The sequence below is a fragment of the Lissotriton helveticus genome, chromosome 9 (assembly GCF_964261635.1).
Source record: "Lissotriton helveticus chromosome 9, aLisHel1.1, whole genome shotgun sequence".
NCBI classification, from domain to species: domain Eukaryota; kingdom Metazoa; phylum Chordata; class Amphibia; order Caudata; family Salamandridae; genus Lissotriton; species Lissotriton helveticus.
In genome coordinates, this window is record NC_136070.1 from 644,183,182 (window position 1) to 644,205,423 (window position 22,242).

The 22,242-nt window shown below is 46.5% G+C and overlaps 1 protein-coding gene across 9 annotated transcripts in view; it reads left to right on the forward strand.

Moving 5' to 3' along the window:
• EHBP1L1 (EH domain binding protein 1 like 1) overlaps positions 1–22,242 on the forward strand; it is a 260,212-nt gene that overhangs the window by 223,055 nt on the left and 14,915 nt on the right. For 7 of the 9 annotated variants that reach the window (XM_078660724.1, XM_078660729.1, XM_078660727.1 and 4 more), the window contains 4 exons: positions 137–225; positions 589–712; positions 2,561–2,660; positions 2,944–3,017. In XM_078660724.1, coding sequence (XP_078516850.1) covers positions 137–225; positions 589–712; positions 2,561–2,660; positions 2,944–3,017 — 387 coding nt within the window. The remainder of the gene's footprint in view (positions 1–136; positions 226–588; positions 713–2,560; positions 2,661–2,943; positions 3,018–22,242) is intronic. The other 2 variants (XM_078660730.1, XM_078660723.1) reach the window with 1 other exon arrangement.

Consider the following 22,242-nt stretch of genomic DNA (forward strand, 5'->3'; position numbering starts at 1 on the left):
GCGTCTTTTTCTTGGCATTGAAGCCACATTTTATATGCTTATATTCCTATGCTTTATGTTTTGTGCTGGTGGCACAGCATACTTTACCACTTAACTAGACTACTGGCCTGAATTATTTGTTTTCCTCCTTTTCTAGATGCTAATAGGCAGAGTGTTTCACTTGAAGAACCACCACAATCCACGGAGACTGGCACGGAAGCCCGCATTCCAGAGGAAGAGAATCCGGTATGATGGGTTAGGTTCCGTCTGTGTGTCCGCCATTGTATGTCTACCTAACTTAGTATAGTGGTGTTAAGGACGCCTGTCCCTATAATTTAGAAAATGGAAATGACTCAGCTGATCTAGGGCCCATTTGCATCCATACCAAACTTTATTTTTATTGGTGTCAATCTCAATAAGACCGTTTCTAGTGTAAATCTATTTTACCATGTTAGTTCTGCATATCCAGCTTTTTGTATGAATAATCTGCTTTATTGCCTCTCTCATAGTTCAATGCGTTTGTGATGGGTTGGTGTGCAGCAGATTTACAGTTAGAACTTTGACCTTTGGTAGGTGAGTTTTACTTATAATTCCCTTCTCCTTCTATAGCAGAGGTTCCAGGACACCAGTCAGTATGTCCTGGCAGAGTTACAAGCCCTGGAGAATGAACAGAATCAAATAGACGGTCGCGCCTCAGTGGTGGAGAAAGAGCTACGACGCCTCATGGACTCAGGTACTGTTGGAAGCAATGTACTATGTGGTCCTGGATCAATGGCCATGGGGAATATCGGTGGACCGTTGCAATAGTGACTTAGTGATGATGAATGCGCTTTACTTATGTATTCTCCAGCATTGTTCCTACATATGTTCATAGCTTCTTGTCACACTGAAAATCCAGGTATGGCATGTCTAACAACTTCAGAAAAGACACTTAAACATTTAAAATGATAGCCAGTCCACATTTATACAGCTGTTTCTGTTTTCAGGAGGTGAGTGTTTGGGCCCCACACTCTGCCCCTGAGACAATGCCACCTTCTTTCACTGCTTGTTGAGTGGGTTACTCGTCCACTGAGCTTTTGCTTCATTCAAAGAAAATGGAACGGACCAGGCGAAAATATTTTTGTTTGAATCGTACCCCTGTTTAGAAGTAAGAGAGAGTGAGTATTAATAAGCCAGTCTCGCAAGCAAATACCAAAACAGCAGGTGGTACTTGTATGGTAAAAGGACATCTTTTCCTCTTCGACTTCTCTCATGGCTCTCTATTAATGCCATTCAACCTGAATAAGCCCTAGTTTTATGGACAACTGAAACCAATCCAGGATTGGATGCAATCAAGATAAGTAAACAAGGCGTAACTACATGTCAGTCTTGGAATGGATTTTTTGTGACTGCATGACCTCATTGGAATTCTCCAGCAGTTAGTATGCAATCAGAGTAGTGTGGGGGTGTTCCTGAAATACTTGTTTGTGATTGATATATAAAAGCCCACCTTTGACTGCAGTTGGACAGCATTAACTCAAGTATTTTAACAGGCTAGGAAGCCCTATGGAAACTCACCTTGAATTTCAGTTAAAACCAATGTTCACCTTTACAAGCCAGGTTAAATATTCTTCATAGATTTGCAACAACGTTAAAGAAGAGGTGAGTTAGATCTTCTCTTTATTTTCAGTGCTCTAAAAGTAGTAATTCACCGCTAAAGAGCAGACTTTAATGGATGCTTTTGTTTTATCTTCTACATTTAATATTGCAGGAAAGCACAAGCTTTGACACACAAGTGGTTTTACGGCACTGGAAAAGGGCAATAAGCTGCACCTACTCAGCTGGTGTCTGGGGCAGAAGGTGTACTTAGCATGACACTGATCCTGTGGCCCTTAAATGTATTCCCTAGGCTACTAGAGAGGACCAAATGGCAAAATCCTGTGGAAAGTAAACACGGATTTGGCAAGTGGTTCCCTGTACATTCAGACACTTCCTTATTCTTTTTAAATTCTGCTCAGTGTTTCTTGAGTGAAAATAATTTGAAAAATAAACCCTATTATTAATAAAGATTGAAAACATTGAATTCAATGTACAATTTTGAGATACCATCAGATATATGTTTGCTTTTCCTCCCGTATTTTGAATTTTTTTCTTTTACTTTTTTTACAATACTTTACAGGAAAACGGCAAAGTGAACAGTTCAGCACTCACATTATAAAGTCGCAACCTATTGGCTTTACCATTGCATTGTTAAATAATGTATGCTGGCATACTGGACTTAACCATATATCTCTCTAAGTAGACACTAGGTTGTATTTGATTTAGATAACAATTGTTAATAAAAAGTGTGTTTTTAGTGGTAGGTAGTTGGTTTTGGTTAAAAATTGTTAATGCAGAGGAAGTTGTGGAGGGCATGGGTGAGGTCTTCTTTAGATTCTAAATGATTTTATGGCAAGTTTGAGTAACAGATTGTGCTGAGCAACAGGTAAAAAGTATTTCTGAGAAGAGGACTTATTGAGTGATGCAAAGCGGGTGAGATTTCTTTGCAGAAGAAAGGTGAGGTGTTGTTTCTCTTGCCTGAATGATAATTTTTTTTTACCAGGATCAAACAAATCTCAGGAAGAAGAATTCATTCAGGAGTGGTTCACTCTTGTGAACAAGAAGAACGCACTGATCCGGCGCCAAGACCAACTGCAGCTGCTGTGAGTGTTTTTTAGGCTCTGGGGATAGGAAGAAATGGTATGTTGGTAGTGGAGAGCAGCAGTAGAGGGGACACAAGAGCTACATTGATGATTGTAAAGAAGTGGTGTGATCCCTGGGTTGTGAGAAGTGGGGGATCCGCAACCAAAAGTGGTGGCCCATCTTTCATAATTGATCTGAATAACAGTTCTCATTGATGTTGGGTATGTTTGATCTGTTAATCCTCTTACTTTTTCCTCAACTCCCTCATACCTGCCACCTCGATTTGCCCGTGCTGTTTGTCAGGATGGAGGAGCAGGACCTAGAACGACGATTTCAGCTGCTGAGCCGAGAGCTGCGAGCCATGATGGCTATTGAAGGTTTGTGTCCACTACATATTAAGTGGGTGAGGAGAAATGGAATAAGGAGGTAAGGAAAGAAAACAAATGAAGGGGCAAAGGTTAAAATATGTAAGAGAGCAAAAGATAACTACCAAGGGAAAGGGAAGATTTTGTGACTAAGTACAAAAGGGTGCCTGACAAAAGTGACAGATATAATTTGGAAGAAAAACAAGAGGTTAGAAGAAATTAGAGAGCACTGGAAAGGGCCTGAGGACAAGTGCAGTAGAAGGAACTCTGGATGTTTTCTCAAGAGGTAACAATCCATACAAACTTCTTTGTTGTATTTTCTAAATAAAATACCAGCATCTCTGAACCTTTCTTCACACCATCAATTTTTTTCAAACACTTTGCTGGTTCGCCCAACAAGATGTCTTTAACCAATGTTCCTGTTGTTGCTGTCTGTGGCTGTTATGACAGGGATTAAATATCTTTCTGTGTGACCTGGCAGAGACCTTCAGCACACAGAAAGTAAAAATGGCTACAAGGACACATTAACTGTCCATACCTAAACTTCCTCTACTGTTACTTTTGTCTTTATGCTTGTCTTTGACCATGTACAGTTCTCCGTTGCCATTTGGACAGGTTTACACTACAAAAATATTATATATACTCCTACTTGTCAGTACTAAACGTCACTGTGCCTGCATTGCTATCCTTCTTTTCACTTCCAGATAATTCAGAATACCACATGGTGGCTCAAACGTGATAAAGCAATAGACGTAACACAACACCCCCTGGAAAGGGATTTCACTTTATAAAATGAAGCACATCAAAGACTCTCTTTTCAGAATAATTCTTGGGTTTTATTTATGCAATGCCCTCTAACAGAAAGGCTTCACAGATGTCAAATGAACAGCATACATTTTTATATGTATGTCGAGCCACGCCGTAATTGATTCACCGTATAATTAACAAGGGGACCCGATCAAGTAGCTTTGGACCTCGGGCGATTACTTATTTTAAAGAACATAGGTCCTTAGCCTAACAATAGATAATGAAAACATTTCATCATAGACTTCAATAAGAACTATGGATAGTCTTCCTACGCCCAGCCGGACAGAGGAACATTTATTAGAGCAAATGCAAAAAGAATAAACCAAAATGGAAGCACCAAAAAGATGAAGTGAGGGCACAATCCTGTACCAAGCGTGAAAGAATAAGAATGAGAGGAAAGCAAAGTAACAGGCAAAAACGTTGGAGCGAGTGGTGGCTTACAATACAATGCAAGCTTCAGTAAGCTCTACCAAGCAGTTACCACAATACAATTTACACAATGGATAAATTGCCGTACTGTTTTGAAAGTCGACGTTTCGATCCCTAGCTCCTAGTACAATGGGATCATCTTCAGGACTAAGAAATACAATTGCCTGATTTGATTTTAACGCCTGTGGGAATAAAACAGGAAAAAAGGGGAGAAAAAAACAACATAATAAGGTACCCCATTAGGATTTGAGGTAGCATGTCAGTGTCATTATAGGTTGAAGGGACCATGTGCATGGTCTGTGACAAGGACAGTGTCTTCAACTGCTATTGTGAAAAAAGCGACAAGTTCTCGTTTGACCCATGCAATATCCAGTGATTGTGAATCGATCTATCGCCGTGCGGGGTGGCGTTCTGAGTGGAGGGGGTTTCTTCCAAGAACTGAGCTGATGTTAATAACATAGTTCATATGGAGGGCTGCAAAGCGATATCACGGTGAAGGTGAAAAGAGAGATACATACGACGCAGTGGGAATCTAAAGAGTTCAGGGTGACACGTGAATCTGAAAGAAACAGGTTAGTATTAGATTCCTTACCTTAGAATATCCCCAGGCGTCAGTCTGGATCCGGAAACTTTTGCGTAGCAGTACCCCTGCGCGTCGGTAGGCGTCGTCTGCAGGCGTCCCCTGCGGCTCCGCGTCGTCGGCGTCGTGCGCCGTGATGACGTCGCTGGAGTATATAGACGCCGCCTCCGCGCGCTGACGTCAGTTCTTCTTTTTTCCGCGCCAGTTAGCGCAGATCCGAAGAGCAGTACTCCGGTCTTTTGACCAAGTTTTTTGTTAACTGATTGATCTTTACGGTGCCGGTAGGATGCCCGGTTTCAAGAGTTGTGACGAGTGCGACCGCCTGATGTCGGTCACCGACCACCATCGACTCTGCCTCCGGTGTCTGGGCGCGGACCACGACGTGGAGTCCTGCGTCGACTGTCGGGCCTTGACTGGAAAAGCTAGGCGGGAGCGGTCCCGCAAGCTTCTCGAGCTCCGGTTGTCGGCCCCGCGTCGAGAGCGGTCCCGGTCCGGTCGGAGGTCGAGGGAGCGGTCGAGGGAGCGGTCGCGGAGCCGCCATGGGCGCTCCGGGAGTCGCCACCATTCCTCCGGCTCGTCAGGTAAGCACAAGAAGTCGGGGCGTCGCCATCGCACCCCCGACTCCCCCCGACGCCCGCGTGCTGCGGCCGGGGGCTCGGGTGACCCCACCCCCGCGGTCCCGCATGGGTCGCCGACGCCGTCTACCCCACACCTGTCGGTCCCTGGGGAAGGCGCGTCGCGTGAGGAGATCGAGGCCTTCCTCATTGCTATGAGGGCGAGGTCTTCTCCGGCGGGGCCTTCGGCGCCTGCGGGCCCGTCGGTCCCGTCTGGGGGCCCGAGCGGTTCGGGTGCTCCTGCCCCGGCGCCGCCGGTGGCTCCGGCCCCGGCGCCGCTGGTTCCCTCTGGTTCGTCGCCGGCTGGTCTCCCGGCCTCTCCGGCGTCGGTTCCTGTGGGCCAACCCGTGGTACCGCCCCCGCGTGGTGCAGCGACTCCGCCGTCGGCTCCGGCCGGCGTCGGGTCACCGACGCCGCGCGGCGCCACCCCCCTTTCCTCCCCGACTCCGGACTCGGAGCCGGACCGGCGTCGGCCGACGCCGGACCCGACGTCGATGGGGCCCGTTGACCCCGATGTCTATATCGTCGACCCAGAATATGGGTATGACGAGGAGGAGTATGGAGAGGGTTGGGAGGGGTCTGAGGACCCTCTATCCCGTGCCTGCCAGTACGATGTGGACTGGGTAGGTGATCTGGGTGATGCCAGTGGCCTGGACGAGTCGCCCAACCCTGGGTTTGTCTCTCCGTCCCCTGTGGCGTCCGAGGCGGGTGCTGCCTATTCGGTGGTCCTGATGAGGGCTGCCAAGGCCTTACACCTTGAGCTCCCCGTCGCGAAGGTCAAACCGAATATCCTGACGGAAGTTTTTAAACCGCAGTCATGCCCCCAGGAGCCTCTGCTGCCGTTTAATGAGGCCCTGACGGATGTCCTTCTGGGCACCTGGTCCAGGCCCGCTTCTGGTGCGCCGGTTGACCGGAACGTTGCCAGGCGTCACCGTCCCTGCTCGGACGACCCTGCCTTCCTGTCCACCCATCCCTCCCCGGAGAGTCTGGTGATCCAGGCCTCCACTTCACAGTCCGCATTTCCGTCGGCTCCGCCCGACCGGGAATCAAAGAGGTACGACCAATTTGGAAAAAAAGTGTTTTCCTCTTTGAGCGCTGGACTGCGGTCTTGTAACACCGCGTGCCTCTTGGGCCGCTACACCCACTCCCTGTGGGATACGGTCGAGGAGTGTTTGCCGCAATGCCCCCAGGAAGTGCGGGACAAGCTCACCCGGGCCTTGGTTGAAGGCCGGGATGCGGCGCGGTACTCGATCCGTTGTGGTCTGGACACCACGGACTCACTGGGACGGGCCATGTCCACTACGGTGGCGATTCGTCGCCATGCCTGGCTGAGATCTGCCAACTTCTCACCAGACGTCCAAAATACACTTATGGACATGCCATTTGATGGCAGTCGCCTATTTGGTGACAAAGCGGACCACGCGCTGGAGCGCTTCAAGGACTCCAGGGTCACGGCCAAGTCCTTGGGTCTCTCGACCCAGCGCCAGCAGACGGGTTCGTTTCGGCCCTTTCGTGGCCAAGGGAGGGGAGGTCCCACACGTGCTGCCAGCCACGCGGCGCAGAGCGCTCCCCAGCGCGGTGGCGCCCGTGGTTTCCGCCGTGGTGGCGGTAGAGGCCAGCGTCGTGGTCAGTCCACGCCTCCCTCCGCTGCGGCATCCAAGCCTTCCTAGTCCGAGCTTTCGGGCTCACGTGACGCCAGTGGGTGGCAGGGTTCGCCATCACCACTCCCGCTGGCGCGCGATAACATCGGACAGGTGGGTGCTGCAGCTTGTCCGAAGGGGCTATGCCCTCCCCTTCGAGTCCACTCCTCCAGCCATGCCACCGCAGAACCACCGTGTGTCGGGGGACCACTTGACACTTCTGCAGGAGGAAGTTACGGCCCTCTTGGCCAAGGGGGCCATCGAGCGCGTTCCTGGGCCAGAAGTAGGGTGTGGTTGCTACTCCCACTACTTTCTGGTACCCAAGAAGGACAAGGGAGGCCTGCGTCCTATCTTGGATCTACGGAACGTCAACGGCTTCCTCCGGAAGGAGAAGTTCAAGATGTTGACTTTGGCTCAGGTCTTGGCTGCTCTAGACCCACAAGACTGGATGGTAGCGTTGGACTTGCAGGATGCGTACTTTCACATCCCCGTCCTGCCGGCCCACCGGCGTTACCTGCGGTTCACGGTAGGCCACGAGCACTTTCAGTTTATCGTGCTCCCATTCGGCCTTACCAGCGCCCCACGGGTGTTCACGAAAGTGATGGCGGTGGTCGCAGCTCATCTGCGCCGGTTAGGGGTTTCAGTCTTCCCCTACCTCGACGACTGGCTGTTGAAGGCGGGCTCGCCCCAGACAGTCGTCCACCACCTTCAGATGACGGCAGACCTCTTGCACGAGCTGGGGTTTTCCATCAATGTGCCGAAATCACACCTGTGTCCCTCTCAAAAGCTCCTTTTCATCGGAGCGGTTCTCGACTCGGCGCAGTTTCGGGTTTATCCTCCGGAACGGCGGGTCCGGGATATTCAGGCTCTGATTCCCATCTTTCAGCCGTTATCCCGGGTTTCGGTCAGGTTGACGCTGCGGCTTCTGGGGCTGATGGCCTCCTGCATCCTTCTGGTGCATCACGCCAGATGGCGGATGCGGGCTCTGCAGTGGGACCTGAAGTTTCAGTGGGCCCAGCATCAGGGCAACCTATCCGACCATGTCCTGATCTCGGAGGGCACTGCGAGACAGTTGCAGTGGTGGCTTACGGACCGCGATTGGGTCAGGGGCAGATCCCTCTCCCTTCCCCAACCGGAGCACGTGGTTGTGACGGACGCGTCCCTCCAAGGCTGGGGTGGCCACTTGGGAGAGGCGGAGATCAGAGGCCTCTGGTCTCCGGCGGAGTCCCGGCTCCATATCAACATGTTGGAGCTGCGGGCGATTCGCCTAGCACTGAAGGCATTCCTCCCCTTTGTCAACGGGAGTGTAGTGCAGGTGTTCACGGACAACACCACCGCCATGTGGTACTGCAACAAACAGGGCGGTGTGGGGTCGTGGACCCTTTGCCAAGAGGCTCTGCGCCTCTGGCAATGGCTGGAACGTCAGGGCGTGACTCTGACGGTTCAACACCTGGCAGGTTCTCTGAACGCCAGGGCGGACGAACTCAGCCGTCGGTGCTCGGTGGATCACGAATGGCGTCTGAACTCGGATGTGGCGAGAGGCCTCTTTCAGCGATGGGGAGAGCCTTGGTTAGATCTATTCGCCACAGAAGAGAACGCGCAATGTCCTCAGTTCTGCGCGTTGGAGTTTCCAAGACGGCACTCGCTCGGCGACGCCTTTCGGCGCGAGTGGAGTTGCGGTCTGTTGTACGCCTTTCCGCCTATACCACTTCTGCCCAGAGTGCTGAAGAAGATCAGGCGCGACCGGGCCCAAGTTATCCTTGTGGCTCCGGACTGGGCTCGAAGGTACTGGTATCCCGAGCTACTCAGCATGACAGTCGGTCCCTCGATCCGCCTGCCCCTTCAGGAGGACCTTCTGTCGCAGCAGCAGGGGACGGTCCTCCACCCGAACCTGTCCAGTCTCCACCTCCATGCGTGGAGATTGAGCGGCGACAGTTGAGGCCATTTGACTTGCCTCCTGAAGTCTGTGATGTCATTCTGGCAGCCAGGCGTCCCTCCACAAAGTCGGTATACGCCTGCCGGTGGAACAGATTTGTGGCATGGTGCACAGCGAAGGCTGTGGATCCCCTTTCTGCCCCTCTGTCTGAGGTTCTCCTCTTCCTCCTTTCCCTTGCCCAGCAGGGCTCTGCTCTGGGCACTATCAAGGGCTATCTTTCTGCCCTTTCCGCCTTCTTGAGGCTACCTGATCAGCCATCTTTGTTCAAGTCCCCTATTGTGTTGAGATTCTTGAAGGGCATCACGCACATGTATCCTCCAACTCCGTTCGTGATGCCTCAGTGGGACTTGAACCTGGTTTTGACTTTCCTGATGTGCGCTCCCTTTGAGCCCCTTCATTCCTGTCCTCTCCGTCTTCTCACCTTAAAGACGGCCTTCCTGGTAGCCATCACCTCGGCCAGGAGAGTGAGTGAGCTCCAGGCTCTTTCTATTCAACCTCCTTTCTTGTCTGTTCATCCTGATAAGGTGGTTCTTCGGACTAGACCTTCTTTCCTGCCCAAGGTAGTCTCTGCTTTTCACATTGGGCAGTCCATCACCTTGCCCTCTTTCTTCCCGCCTCCGCATCCTTCAAAGGATGAAGAGCGGCTCCATCGTCTGGACCCAAAACGTGCGCTTTCATTCTATATGGATCGCACACGCCAGTTCCGGGTGGATGACCAACTGTTTGTTGGCTACGTGGGTGAGAAGAAGGGAAGGGCGGTACAGAAACGGACCATCTCTCGGTGGGTCGTCCTGTGCATCAAAGCATGCTACTCTTTGGCTCGGAAGGAGCCTCCTGTTGGGCTGAGGGCCCATTCCACTCGGGCCACGGCGGCTACTACTGCCCTGGGCCGGGGAGTCCCTTTGCAGGACATTTGCCAGGCGGCCACGTGGGCCTCGCTGCACACCTTTGCGAGGCACTACTGCCTGGACAGTCAAGTCCGGAGGGATGGCTTCTTTGGCCGTTCGGTCCTCCAGGACTTTCTGGTGTAGGTTGTATTGGTTCGCAGACCCACCACCGGGGTTGGTATTGCTGGGGTATCTATTCTAAGGTAAGGAATCTAATACTAACCTGTTTCTTTCAGATGAACAAGTTACTTACCTTCGGTAACGATATATCTGTAAGAAACAGTAGTTAGTATTAGATTCCTTACCGCCCCGCCCATCCTCCCCGTTCTGCGAACTGATACCTAGGGTTAAGGACATCCCTTTCAGGGCCCTAGTTTCAAATGGCACCAGTGTTGGTTCTCACATGGCTCTGCGTGTTCTGGCGCGGAAAAGCTGTGTGCAAAGAACTGACGTCAGCGCGCGGAGGCGGCGTCTATATACTCCAGCGACGTCATCACGGCGCACGACGCCGACGACGCGGAGCCGCAGGGGACGCCTGCAGACGACGCCTACCGACGCGCAGGGGTACTGCTACGCAAAAGTTTCCGGATCCAGACTGACGCCTGGGGATATTCTAAGGTAAGGAATCTAATACTAACTACTGTTTCTTACAGATATATCGTTACCGAAGGTAAGTAACTTGTTCATTGTGCATTGTCTATAGAGTCAGTTATTGGTAGTTGCGCTGTTCGCTCGGGACTCGGTGCTGCGAAGGTTCAGGTGAGAGTGAACTAAAAGTTTCGTCGTAATGAATTTTATCATTTGGAGTGAGACAGGGGACAGGGAAGTTTAAGTGACCGTGAAAAGGATGTGGCGCAAATAGAGAATTACCAAGATCGTGGTGGCACAATTTGTGAGAGGAATCGGGTGCCATATTCCGCGGATAGACTTAATTGTGAGTGGCGGGTGGCGCAGTGATGGTGTGATGCCGGCGCATTCACTAGTGAGCAAGGCTGACCTTTTGGAGGGGCCGTTGTGTTCCAAGCTCGGGGAGTATGGAGCGCGGTCAATGTTCTATTCATGAAATGGCCTGGAGAGGAAAAAGAGTATTGTGATGGTCGGCAAGGTTACTATGCCGGGGACCGTGCTATAGAGTAGGGAGGGGGAACAGTTTACCTTTAAAACTGAAAATGTTGATCGTGGTCTCATATGGACACAATCACGCTCTGTGTGCCCAGCCGGGCACGAGGTCCAAGGGATCAAGCAGGATGAAAGCAGCAAGCAATGGCTGTTAATTTGCGAGGAGCTGCGGGAATGGGAGAAGGTGTTTAAGTAGGGTTACCAATGTCTAGTGCAGTCCATGGTTTGTTGGTTAGTTGGGTTCCTTATCACGAGCTTACCTCAGTTGAGTCTCGTGAAGACGGCGTTCGGTCTTCCGTTCCTTAAAGCGTGGTAGCTGGAACACATTGTGGGCCTAGGCGTGCCGTTTATGTGGGTTATTCGGCAGACGCTCGGTGTAAAAATGGACAAGGGACTACAGAGCCAGTGTGTGTATATGGCCCAGAGGAGGGGGCCATCTTAGAAAAGGGGCGCAGCGGTGGCAGACATCTTAGAGTGGTGAGAAAGAGCTAGATGTTGTGGTGAGTAACGCCGAGTGCTCAATTAAAATCAATTGCGTCGTTGCTGCAGTGGTGTCTATGTGAATAATTGTGCACAATTTTCGAAGTCAAGCAACACTAATATACATGTTAAGCCTCATGTATTACGGGCAATATTACTCACATTTTCTACATATTTATAATTTTGCAGTTTAAGCAGTGCATCCTGGCAAGATGGATTACATTGGGTTTACATTTTGTACAGTGTCTGTAGAACAGTTACTGGGGTAGTTATTGTCCGATTTTTGTGCAGTTCATATGGTAAGGGCTTAAAGCAGGGTTGTCCAGTCCTCTGTTCTATTAAGCCCATTCCTTATTGAATCAAATAGGATGATAGATTTTAGTTCCTCTCTGTTGAGCAATTGGGCCATATTGCCACCCCTTTGTGGTAGTTTCAGGACTTTGAGAACTGTCCAGCGTATGTCGTCCTCGTTGTGATTGGCATCAGAAAACTGGTCAACAAGGGGCGCATTCGGTGTCTTGCATCTGATGCGGCTTCTGTGTTGACAGATCCTGGTCTTGACTCCTTGCGTTGTTTGTCCGACATATACTTTCTGGCATGGACAGTGGATAAGATAAATCACATTCGATGTGTTGCAGTTGGAGAATGATTGACAATGTACTGTAATGTTGTTTAACGTAAAGCTTTTACCCTCAATTGTGTACAAACAGACATTGCAACCACCACATTTAGAGTGACCAATGATGGGGGACAGACCCCAGACAGCATCAAGAGTAGTAGCGTTAGGAGTGATGGGTTACGCAGCTCTAACCAGATGGTCCTTCAGGTCTCTACTCTTTCTGAATGCAAATAGAGGTTTGTCAATGTTCAGACTGCCTGCATTAACACCTTGGCTGCTATTGTTATACCTCCCCTGTGCTGGGCCATAATAGAAATGGGTGTGGTCATGACGAGCTCAGCTCGTCATGAGCACAGGAGCACTGTACCTCATGACGAGCTGAGCTCGTCATGAGCACCGAAGGGGTTAACAATGGGCCAATGGTGCAATATAATTTTCCTCAACTTATTGGACACCGGGGAGAAGGTTGTGACTCATGCTATTCTTTGCAACTCTTTTTTTGGTTTCGGGGTCAGCAAGACTTCTCTGGGGCAATACCAAGCTCTTTTAGAAGCATTTTTCACAATTCTTTTAGGGTAACCCCGGTCCTTCAGTTTCGAGGCAAGGACTGTAGCCTCTCTGAAGTAGTCCTCCTTACATGAACAATTTCTCCTGATTCTCAAAAATTGAGAGTACGGAAGAGAGTCCCTTAGAGCCCTAGGGTGATTGCTGGTGTAGTTAAGGAGGGTATTCCGCTCTGTGGGTTTTCGATATAGGCGTGTTAGTAGCTCGCCATCAGAATGAAAAATTGTCAGATCTAGAAATGCAATAGAGTCGCTGTCAGTGGTGATTGTGAAGGACAACCCTGAGCAATTATTGTTCATCCAATGTAGGAATTGACATAGAACATTGACGTCGTGTCTCCAAATAATGAAGATATCGTCGATGTATCTACGCCAAAAAACAATGCCTTGGAAAAAAGGGTTTGTCGGAGTCAGAATGACATTAGTTTACAATTGATCCATGAAGAGCACCGCTAGGTTGGGAGCAAAAATCGCCCCCATAGAGGTGCCCTTGATTTGTTGATAGAAGAGGTTGTTTAATGTGAAGAAGTTGCGAGTAAGGCACAGTTCTAGTAGTTGTTAGATGAAAGTACTGGGAACAGCATGGGGGCGTGGGCGTGAGTCCAGTGTTTTTTGTATCACCAAGAGAGCAGTTGTTTGTGGTATATTAGTGTACAGAGACTCTACGTCCATAGTGCATAGAGTCTCTGACAGAGGATTGTAGGGGTGGTGTTCAATCATGTTTATCATTTCCATTGAGTCTCTTACATAGCATTTGGTAGTTAGAATACATTCTTTAATAAAGAAATCTACGTATGAACCAAGTGGTTCCAAAATTGAGCCACAGGCAGAAACAATTGGACGTCCTGATGGATTGGTTGTATTTTTATGGATTTTTGGTAGCGTGTATATTACAGGAGTACATGGTGTTTTCACGTTCAGGAAATTGAATTCTTTTTTGGAGAGGAAGCCAGCATGGAGTCCCTCTGTGGTAGTCTTTAAGATCAATCCTTGTATTTCTTTTGTGGGGTTTGAAGCCAGTCTCAGGTAGTGATCTTTGTTATCGAGTTGCCGTTGGATTTCTGCTATATATGCCACTTCCCCTGGAGAACTATCCCACCCCCTTTATCTGCATTTTTGATTACAAGTGTATCATTTGTTTTGAGGTGAATTATTGCTTGTTTTTCCTTATCACACTTATTTTATTCATACAACAATTCCTCGTCTCGGGGGTAGGTCGTGATCGCTCTAGCGACATAGGTTTAGAATCAAACCAGACGCCCGTGTATAAGTATATTTTTATTTTTATCCTTTCACGCCCCTCATATCCCCTTGTTAATTTCACATTAAATATCAGTATCGGGCAATAACTCGTTGTGCTGCAAATTTTTGTATATCGCCCGTTTTGCACATTAATCTCAAGATTTCGTCACCCGATAGGTCAGAAACCTACACTATAGCCTCAGCGTTTCGGTATGTCTCCGCAAACTTTTGTTGGCATTAGCCACATGTGGGTTACCGTTCCTTATTCTAACGGCATAAAGCAAAGTAAAAAAAGGGGGAGAACTGACTAACCCTAAGATTCATTCTTCTTTTCGTGGCTGTATTTTCTGGTTATTAATAAACTGAGAATATATATTTATTATACAGGAGAAGGTCAAATGTACATTCTTTCCCATTCCTCACGGTTATTAAGACCTTCAGTGTGGGTTCTAAACATACACATATAATACTGCTCGCGCATTTTTCTTTTCTTATCTACATTGCCCCCTCTCCTCGATATAGTCACTTTCTCTAAAATGCACCAGCGAAGTTCGTCTACTGTGTGATTACATTCTGCCCAATGGTCCGTTAAAGGGGCATTCCTTTTTTTGGTTCTGATCGCGGACCTGTGCTCATTCAGTCTGGTCCTCATTTCTCTACTTGTTTCCCCTATGTAACCTAAGCCACATGGGCACATTATTAAGTAAACAACATTTTGAGTCTTACAATTGAACATGTTTTTAGCAGTATGTGTATTCTTATTTAGCGTGATCTTCTCTCCTAAAATTATCGATTTACAGTTCACGCATGTACTGCATGGGTATGTGCCTATCAGTTTCTTATTGGTCGTGATGCTAGTTTGATGGATCTCATTTCTGTCTTTATATGTTCTCACCAGTCTATTCCTAATTGTCCTATTCCGTCTATATGAGAACAATGGTTTCTCAATCCTAGCAGAATTGTTATCCTGAAGATAGTTCCAATTTCTGTTTATAATGTTTTTTACTTTGTTACTAATTACAGAATAATTGGAGACAAATACTATTTTGTCCGCTTTTTCTCTTTCTCCAGTCTTTCCTTCAAATAATGCATCGCGATTGTAGAATTTGGCTCTTTTATACGCTTTCTTAATAATATTCTTGGGGTAACCCCTGTCATTCAACTTAATTTTTAATTTTTCAGCATGGATCTCAAAGTCCTTTTTATTCGTACAATTTCTGCGAAGCCGCAGAAATTGGCCGAAGGGTATGTTATCCTTCTGGCATCTTGGGTGGTCACTATTGTAGTGGAGCATCGTGTTGCGATCACTCGGTTTTACGTATAGATCCACTATTAACTCACCCTCTTTTGTTTTTATAGTGATGTCAAGGAAGGCACATTCCTGCTGACTCATGGTGTGAGTGAATTTCAGATTTGGGTCCCCACAGTTGAGCCATGCAATGAACTCCAACAATTCATCTTCTCCGCCATCCCAGACGAAAAATATGTCGTCGATAAATCGCGACCAATTTGTCACATTCTCATAAAATGGTGCTGCTTGATTGTATATATCCATGTTTTCAAAGGCACCAACATAAAGGCAAGCCAGGCTAGGTGCACAGGTAGCCCCCATGCTGGTGCCCTTTACCTGACAATATAAATCTTCCTCAAAGAGGAAAATGTTGTTCCTCAAAATTATGTCCACTAGGTCCACTATAAAAGTGGAATGTTCCGTCAGGTCTCCATTTTCATCCCTCAAAAGGTCACTAATGGTTTCTACTGTGGCTGCCTGCGGTATATTAGTATACAACGATTCGATGTCTAGTGAGACAAGCCACTGCTTTTCATCATCGAATTTGATACCTTCAACTTTCTTGATTATTTCAGTTGTATCTTTAATATACGATTTTTGTTGGGCTACCATGGGTCTAAGGAATTTGTCCACATATATGCTCAGTGGCTCAGTTAGGGAGTTCAGACTGGAAACTATGGGTCTCATTGGGGGATTCAAAAGACACTTGTGCACTTTTGGGAGGCCATATATCGCGGGAATTACTGGATGAGTGTTCAGTAAAAAACCATATTCATCCTGGCAAATGATTTCATCCTCTTTTGCCATATCCAGAACATTTTTAATGTGTCTCTGTAGGCTTCGCCATTCCTCCTGTGATGAGGATCTATAGTGTTCTTTTACTGTTAAAAGGGAGAGCATTTTTTCTCGGTAGTTCTCTGTCTCCATTCGTACAATACTACCTCCCTTATCTCCTGGTTTTATCGTTATAGTGTCACATGTTTCAAGATTATTCAACGCATCCCTGCATTCTTTTGATAGATTGTTATTATACAGTTTGACCTACTTTCACAGTAAGCTTTCTATGTCTTTTTCCACAGCTGTCTCAAAAAGTTCCTCATCTTTGTTAACCATAGTTCTAGCTGGGGTCCAAATAGAGGGTGGTTTTAGGCCTGACTGTTCAGGTATGAAAAAAAATTTTGATCGAAATTTTTTTTTGATCGTGAAGGGTGTCTGCATAAAGGGGTGGCCATACAAGCTGATGAATGTGAACCTTAGGGGGTGGTCATTAAACCACTTTAGTCTAGTAAGAACCACAATGGGCAAACAGTAAAGTAGATAATATATTTCCAAATGTAAATGTAGGATCAATGTGCAACTGTACAAAAACATGTTTCCTTACTCTGGATTCCTCTATTCACAGATCCATGTTGTTTTAACTGTCCTGAAGAAGGTGGGGCCACGTGCCTTATCCACCGAAACGCGTCGACACCCCGTTTAGGGCATTTTATCCATGATATTTTATTTGAATTGTATTGTTATATGTTTTTTTATTCATTTAAACTGTATTAAAATGTATTGTGAAACTAATGAGCAGTAGGCATTGTATTAAAAAGCGGAATTTGCATGTCATATTGTCTAAAGTATAAATACCTATTGCCCCTTTTTTAACAAGATAAAAAATTCATATAACTCTAGGTACTGTTCTATGCCGAATTATTAGATACTTTTGTGGTTCCATTAGTAGACTATAGCAATTTCATAAGTATGGGTAATGGTGTGTGAATATGTGAATGACAGCATCCTTCTCCTTATATAGGGACACTGTGTCTCTCTAAATAATTACGAACAACCCAGGAAATACCTACAAAACTTTTATTTCACTCTACCCAGTTCCCTTGGGTCCAGAGGGTACTCTCTTTCCTTGATAACAATTCATGAATAGAACCTTGACCGCGCTCCATACTCCCCGAGCTTGGAACACAACGGCCCCTCAAAAAGGTCAGCTTTGCTCACTAGTGAATGCGCCGGCATCACACCATAACTGCGCCGCCCGCCACTCACAATTAAGTCTATCCTCGGAATATGGCACCCGATTCCTCTCACGAATTGTCTAATTCTCTATTTGCGCTGCATCCTTTTCACGGTCACTTAAACTTCCCTGTCCCCTGTCTCACTCCAAATGATAAAATTCATTACGACAAAACTTTTAGTTCACTCTCACCTGAACCTTCGCAGCACCGCGTCCCGAGCGAACAACGCAACTACCAATAACTGACTCCATAGACAATGCACAATTCACGTGTCACCATGACCTCTTTAGATTCCCACTGCGTCGTATGTATCTCTCTTTTCACCTTCACCGTGATATCGCTTCGCAGCCCTCCATATGAACTATGTAATTCACATCAGCTCAGTTCTTGGAAGAAACCCCCTCCACTCAGAACGCCACCCCGCACAGCGATAGATCGATTCACAATCACTGGATATTGCATGGGTCAAACGAGAACTTGTCGCTTTTTTCACAATAGCGGTTGAAGACACTGTCCTTGTCACAGACCATGCACATGGTCCCTTCAACCTATAATGACGCTGACATGCTACCTCAAATCCTAATGGGGTACCTTATTATGTTGTTCTTTTCTCCCTTTTTTTCCTGTTTTATTCCCACAGGCGTTAAAATCAAATCAGGCATTTGTATTTATTAGTCCTGAAGATGATCCCATTGTACTAGGAGCTAGGGATCGAAACGTCGACTTTCAAAACAGTACCACAATGTATCCATTGTGTAAATTGTATTGTGCTAACTGCTTGGTAGAGCTTACTGAAGCTTGCATTGTATTGTAAGCCACCACTCGCTCCAACTTTTTTGCCTGTTACTTTGCTTTCCTCTCATTCTTCTTCTTTCACGCTTGGTACAGGATTGTGCCCTCGCTTCATCTTTTTGGTGCTTCCATTTTGGTTTATTCTTTTTGCATCTGTTCTAATAAATGTTCCTCCGTCCGGCTGGGCATTGGAAGACTATCCATAGTTCTTATTGAAGTCTATGATGAAATGTTTTCATTATCTATTGTTAGGCTAAGGACCTATGTAATTGATTCACCAGCAGCTTCCTTCGCAGGAAACAGTACGCACTCACAGGATTCTGTATTACCCCAATTTCTTTAATTATCCAACAGCATCCAGTTTCAAAAGGAAATATCGACGCGTTTCGTTATCTACAGATAACTTGGTCACGGTTGATACTACACATTTAAATCTAAAAAACAATTGACGATGAAAGGACATTTTTGAGTACGGAACATCCTATCACAGCAACGGTATATTTTTTACCCAAAGTACATAAGAACCCACTAAAACCACCAGGGCGACCTATTGTGTCAGCAAAGGGATCATTAATGGAGCAGGTAGCAAATTATATTGAATTTTTCCTAATGCCTTTTGTGTTAAATCTGAGTTCCTTCCTTAAGGACACCACGGATCTTTTAAGACACCTTCAAGATCTACCATGGCAAGCATCCTATATGCTGATAACGATGGATGTAATACCGCTTTCCACTAATATTAAAAACAACATTGGCTTAATGGCATGGGGCTTTTTCCTAAAGGAGCGAGATATCCAATTCAAACAACACAATCAAATGTTAATGAATATGATCGAGACGTGTCTCACTCAAAATGTGTACCTCCTTGGTGAGGAGATCTACCAGCAGGTAAAGGGATGCGCGATGGGTTTCTCTTTTAGTCCACCATACGCGTGTCTCACAATGGGATGGTGGGAACAACAAACAGCATGGCATCCCAACAATGACAGATTTGTAAACAAAGTCACGAAGTGGCTAAGATATATTGATGATCTCCTAATAGTGTGGGATGGTACGGCACAGGAATTTGAAGAGTATTTTAAAATCTTGAACTCAACAGATGCTAAAATAAGATTCACGTACAGCATCAGCAATGAAAGAGCTATATTCCTGGATACAGAGATTTACATTGTTAATAATAAACTGGAAACCACACTTCACAGAAAGGAGACATCCACAAATGCCACCTTACATGCGGATAGGTTCCACAAATCATCAGTGAAGGATAATATCCCATGTGGAGAATTTCTGAGACTACACCGTATCTGCTCTCAACAACGAGAATGGGAGGAACATAGTAAAAATACGGCGAAGAAATTCAAACATCATGGGTACAAAGGAGGTATCATCAAAAAATGCTGGAAACGCGCAATGAGAAGAAAAAACAGGACATATTGGATGAAAATCGCAAAGTGTTAGAAAATTTAAATGCAAGCCAATCAGAGGATACTACAGTGAGACTGTTTCAGGAAAAATTGGAAACACTTGCAATTGGATCCAACAGTGAACAGAATAATGAGTAAACATCCAAACATCACGTTCCGCCGTGCCAAAAACTTGAGAGAAAAATTGGTACTTGGCCATCATCAAGATCAAGGAAAAAAAGAAAGGGATACAATGGCTAAAGACAACGGGCTTCCTAAAATGCCACGCATGTAAAGTTTGCCAGATTGCCAAAAATACGACGGAAGTCGCCTGGCCTATCAACTAGACATGGCAAATCAAAGAACTGATAACGTGCAAAAGCCAATTCGTCGTGTACATGATCAAATGTCCGTGCTCACTAAAATATATATGTAGCACGAAGTGTGAGTTGAAAAAGAGAATACTCGAGCACGTGCGAGCAACGATCAATAAGGACAGGAGCAACTCTTTTGCGAAACATATGGAACTTAGCCATGAAGGAGACTGGAAATCACTACGGTTCTATGCACTTGAAACAATATCTCCACATGTGAGAGGTGGAGATCGGGAAAAGAAACTGAGGCGCAGGGAATCCCGTCAAATATTGAATTTTAGAACTTCCACTCCATGGGGTCTTAATCAAAGTGAAGAATTATATGTTCATCTTTAAAAAAAACTGAGTTCATTATAAACATGATATAGTGATGTCCATCCTGGGGAAGAATTTTTATCAACATATATGGTGGTGTTTTTTTTATGTCAGAATGTACTTTTGTCATCTTAGTTAGTCGTAATTAGTTTTTTGTCTCCCCAAAATGTTTTGTCTCACAAATTCAACATAAAATGACATAGCTAAGCAGTAATGTAATTTAGAATAATGAATTAACCAAATCGCCCACTAGAGGGCTGATAAAAAATTCACAAAATAATGCAATGTAGCAACTTAGTAGGGAGATGATAGAATGTGCCACATAGTAACGAATGTGACATTCAGAAGGTTGAATAGCCACTGGAGGGCCTAATAACAGTAATATTGAATAAAATGCGGAGTAAGTCTCCTCGCATTACTAAAAACCAGTAAAAATAGAAAGAACCCATGTTGGGACTTCTTTTTAATAAATAGCGAAAATCGGAGCTCCGATCGATATAGACATAAAATAATGTGCGGTCATAATATAAAATCAAGGTTTTGTGACTAAGCTCATAAAATGACGAAGGTGTTCCCTTAAAGACATGACTGAAATGAGAACACTGCAGTCCGTGCCATACCGGTTTTGATAAAATGAACAAAAAGATCATTAAAGTTTCTGTTGAAACCATCCACTTAAAAAAATTCTAAAATGAACTGATTTCCTCCCTCTAGGTATAATTTCATTATGAACGTGATCAAAGGTAAAAAAATAATACATTGCAACGTAAAATGAACGATTACGATTACCAGAAGGCTGTGTAAGTTAACACTGAGTGACATCACGAGTCACATGTTTGGCTTTTCACTTCTTATAGGGTGATTTAAATGTGTAATATCAATGGTGACCAAGTTATCTGTAGATAACGAAATGCGTCGGTATTTCCTTTTGAAACTGGATGCTGTTGGATAATTAAAGAAATTGGGGTAATACAAGAATCCTGTGAGTGCGCACTGTTTGTTTTCCTGCGAAGGAAGCTGCTGGTGTGTATATATATATATATATATATATATATATATATATATATATATATATATACACACACACACACACACACCCACCCAATAGTAACACACTTGGCAAATGCAACTGTTAAATGCATGGATTATAATAAATACAAGACCCTTTCCACGGAGGAAACCAACCTGGGTGTTGCTGGTTGCTGCACAACGCCAAATCCTCTTCCACCTAGCCTCCCCATATCCCGGGAGGGATCGACCGCCCTGCCGCTTGTTAACAACTTGCAGCACCCGCTTCGCGGGTGCCGCTGCGCGGCGTGTGGCGTGGGGTCGAGGCTGCTGGAGTGCTTGCCGGTCTGAGGAAGGAGGAGGGAGCACCGCGAGTCTACCGAGGGAGCGCGCCGCAGGGACTCTCAAGACCAGGAGTCCCTGCGCTGCACAGGTGTGCACGGCCGCGCCCCCAGCAAGACACGCCCCCCGGCTGCAACGCTCCCTTATAAACAAGGAACTGCCGCTCAGCGGGACGCGAGCGGGACGCAGAGCGAAGCCCGAGCAAAGGGCGGGCAGTCTGTGGCAGTCAGGGGCTGACAGAGGCTGGGCTGGGCCACCCCTCTTGCATCGATTGTTCTCGGTTCAGGGGAGCGGATTCTATCTGCGGGTCTCGTATCCAATATGTCAACCCGCTCTGGTAAAGCTTTGAGGGGTGGGGGAGAAAGTGCCACGGGGAGCACAATAATTGGCACAATGGACAAATTCATCACTAGGGTTGCTGCGGTTATTGAAAAGGAGATTGTGATGACGGAACGTCGCCTTTCACAAGACTCCTTTCCCTCTAAACGCTCCTCCTTGGGAGCCGTTGCACATGCCCTGTCCCCAATCTCCGCCTACCCTATCTCTCCTTTTCCAGAGATCCTGTCCGTAGAGCCACGGATTGTAGCTATAGAGGCAGGTATTGACAGGATAGAAAGCCTAATCATCAATCCCCTGCCCTCCAGCCCTAGCCCACCTGCTGCGGATGTTTGCTCCGTCCCACTCACAGCTACCACCCCTGGTCACAACTCCCAATCTTCTATTCAGGTTTCCATACCAGGCCAAAAACCATTGCCCCAGGCTCGAGTTAGTAGGGCTCACAAGA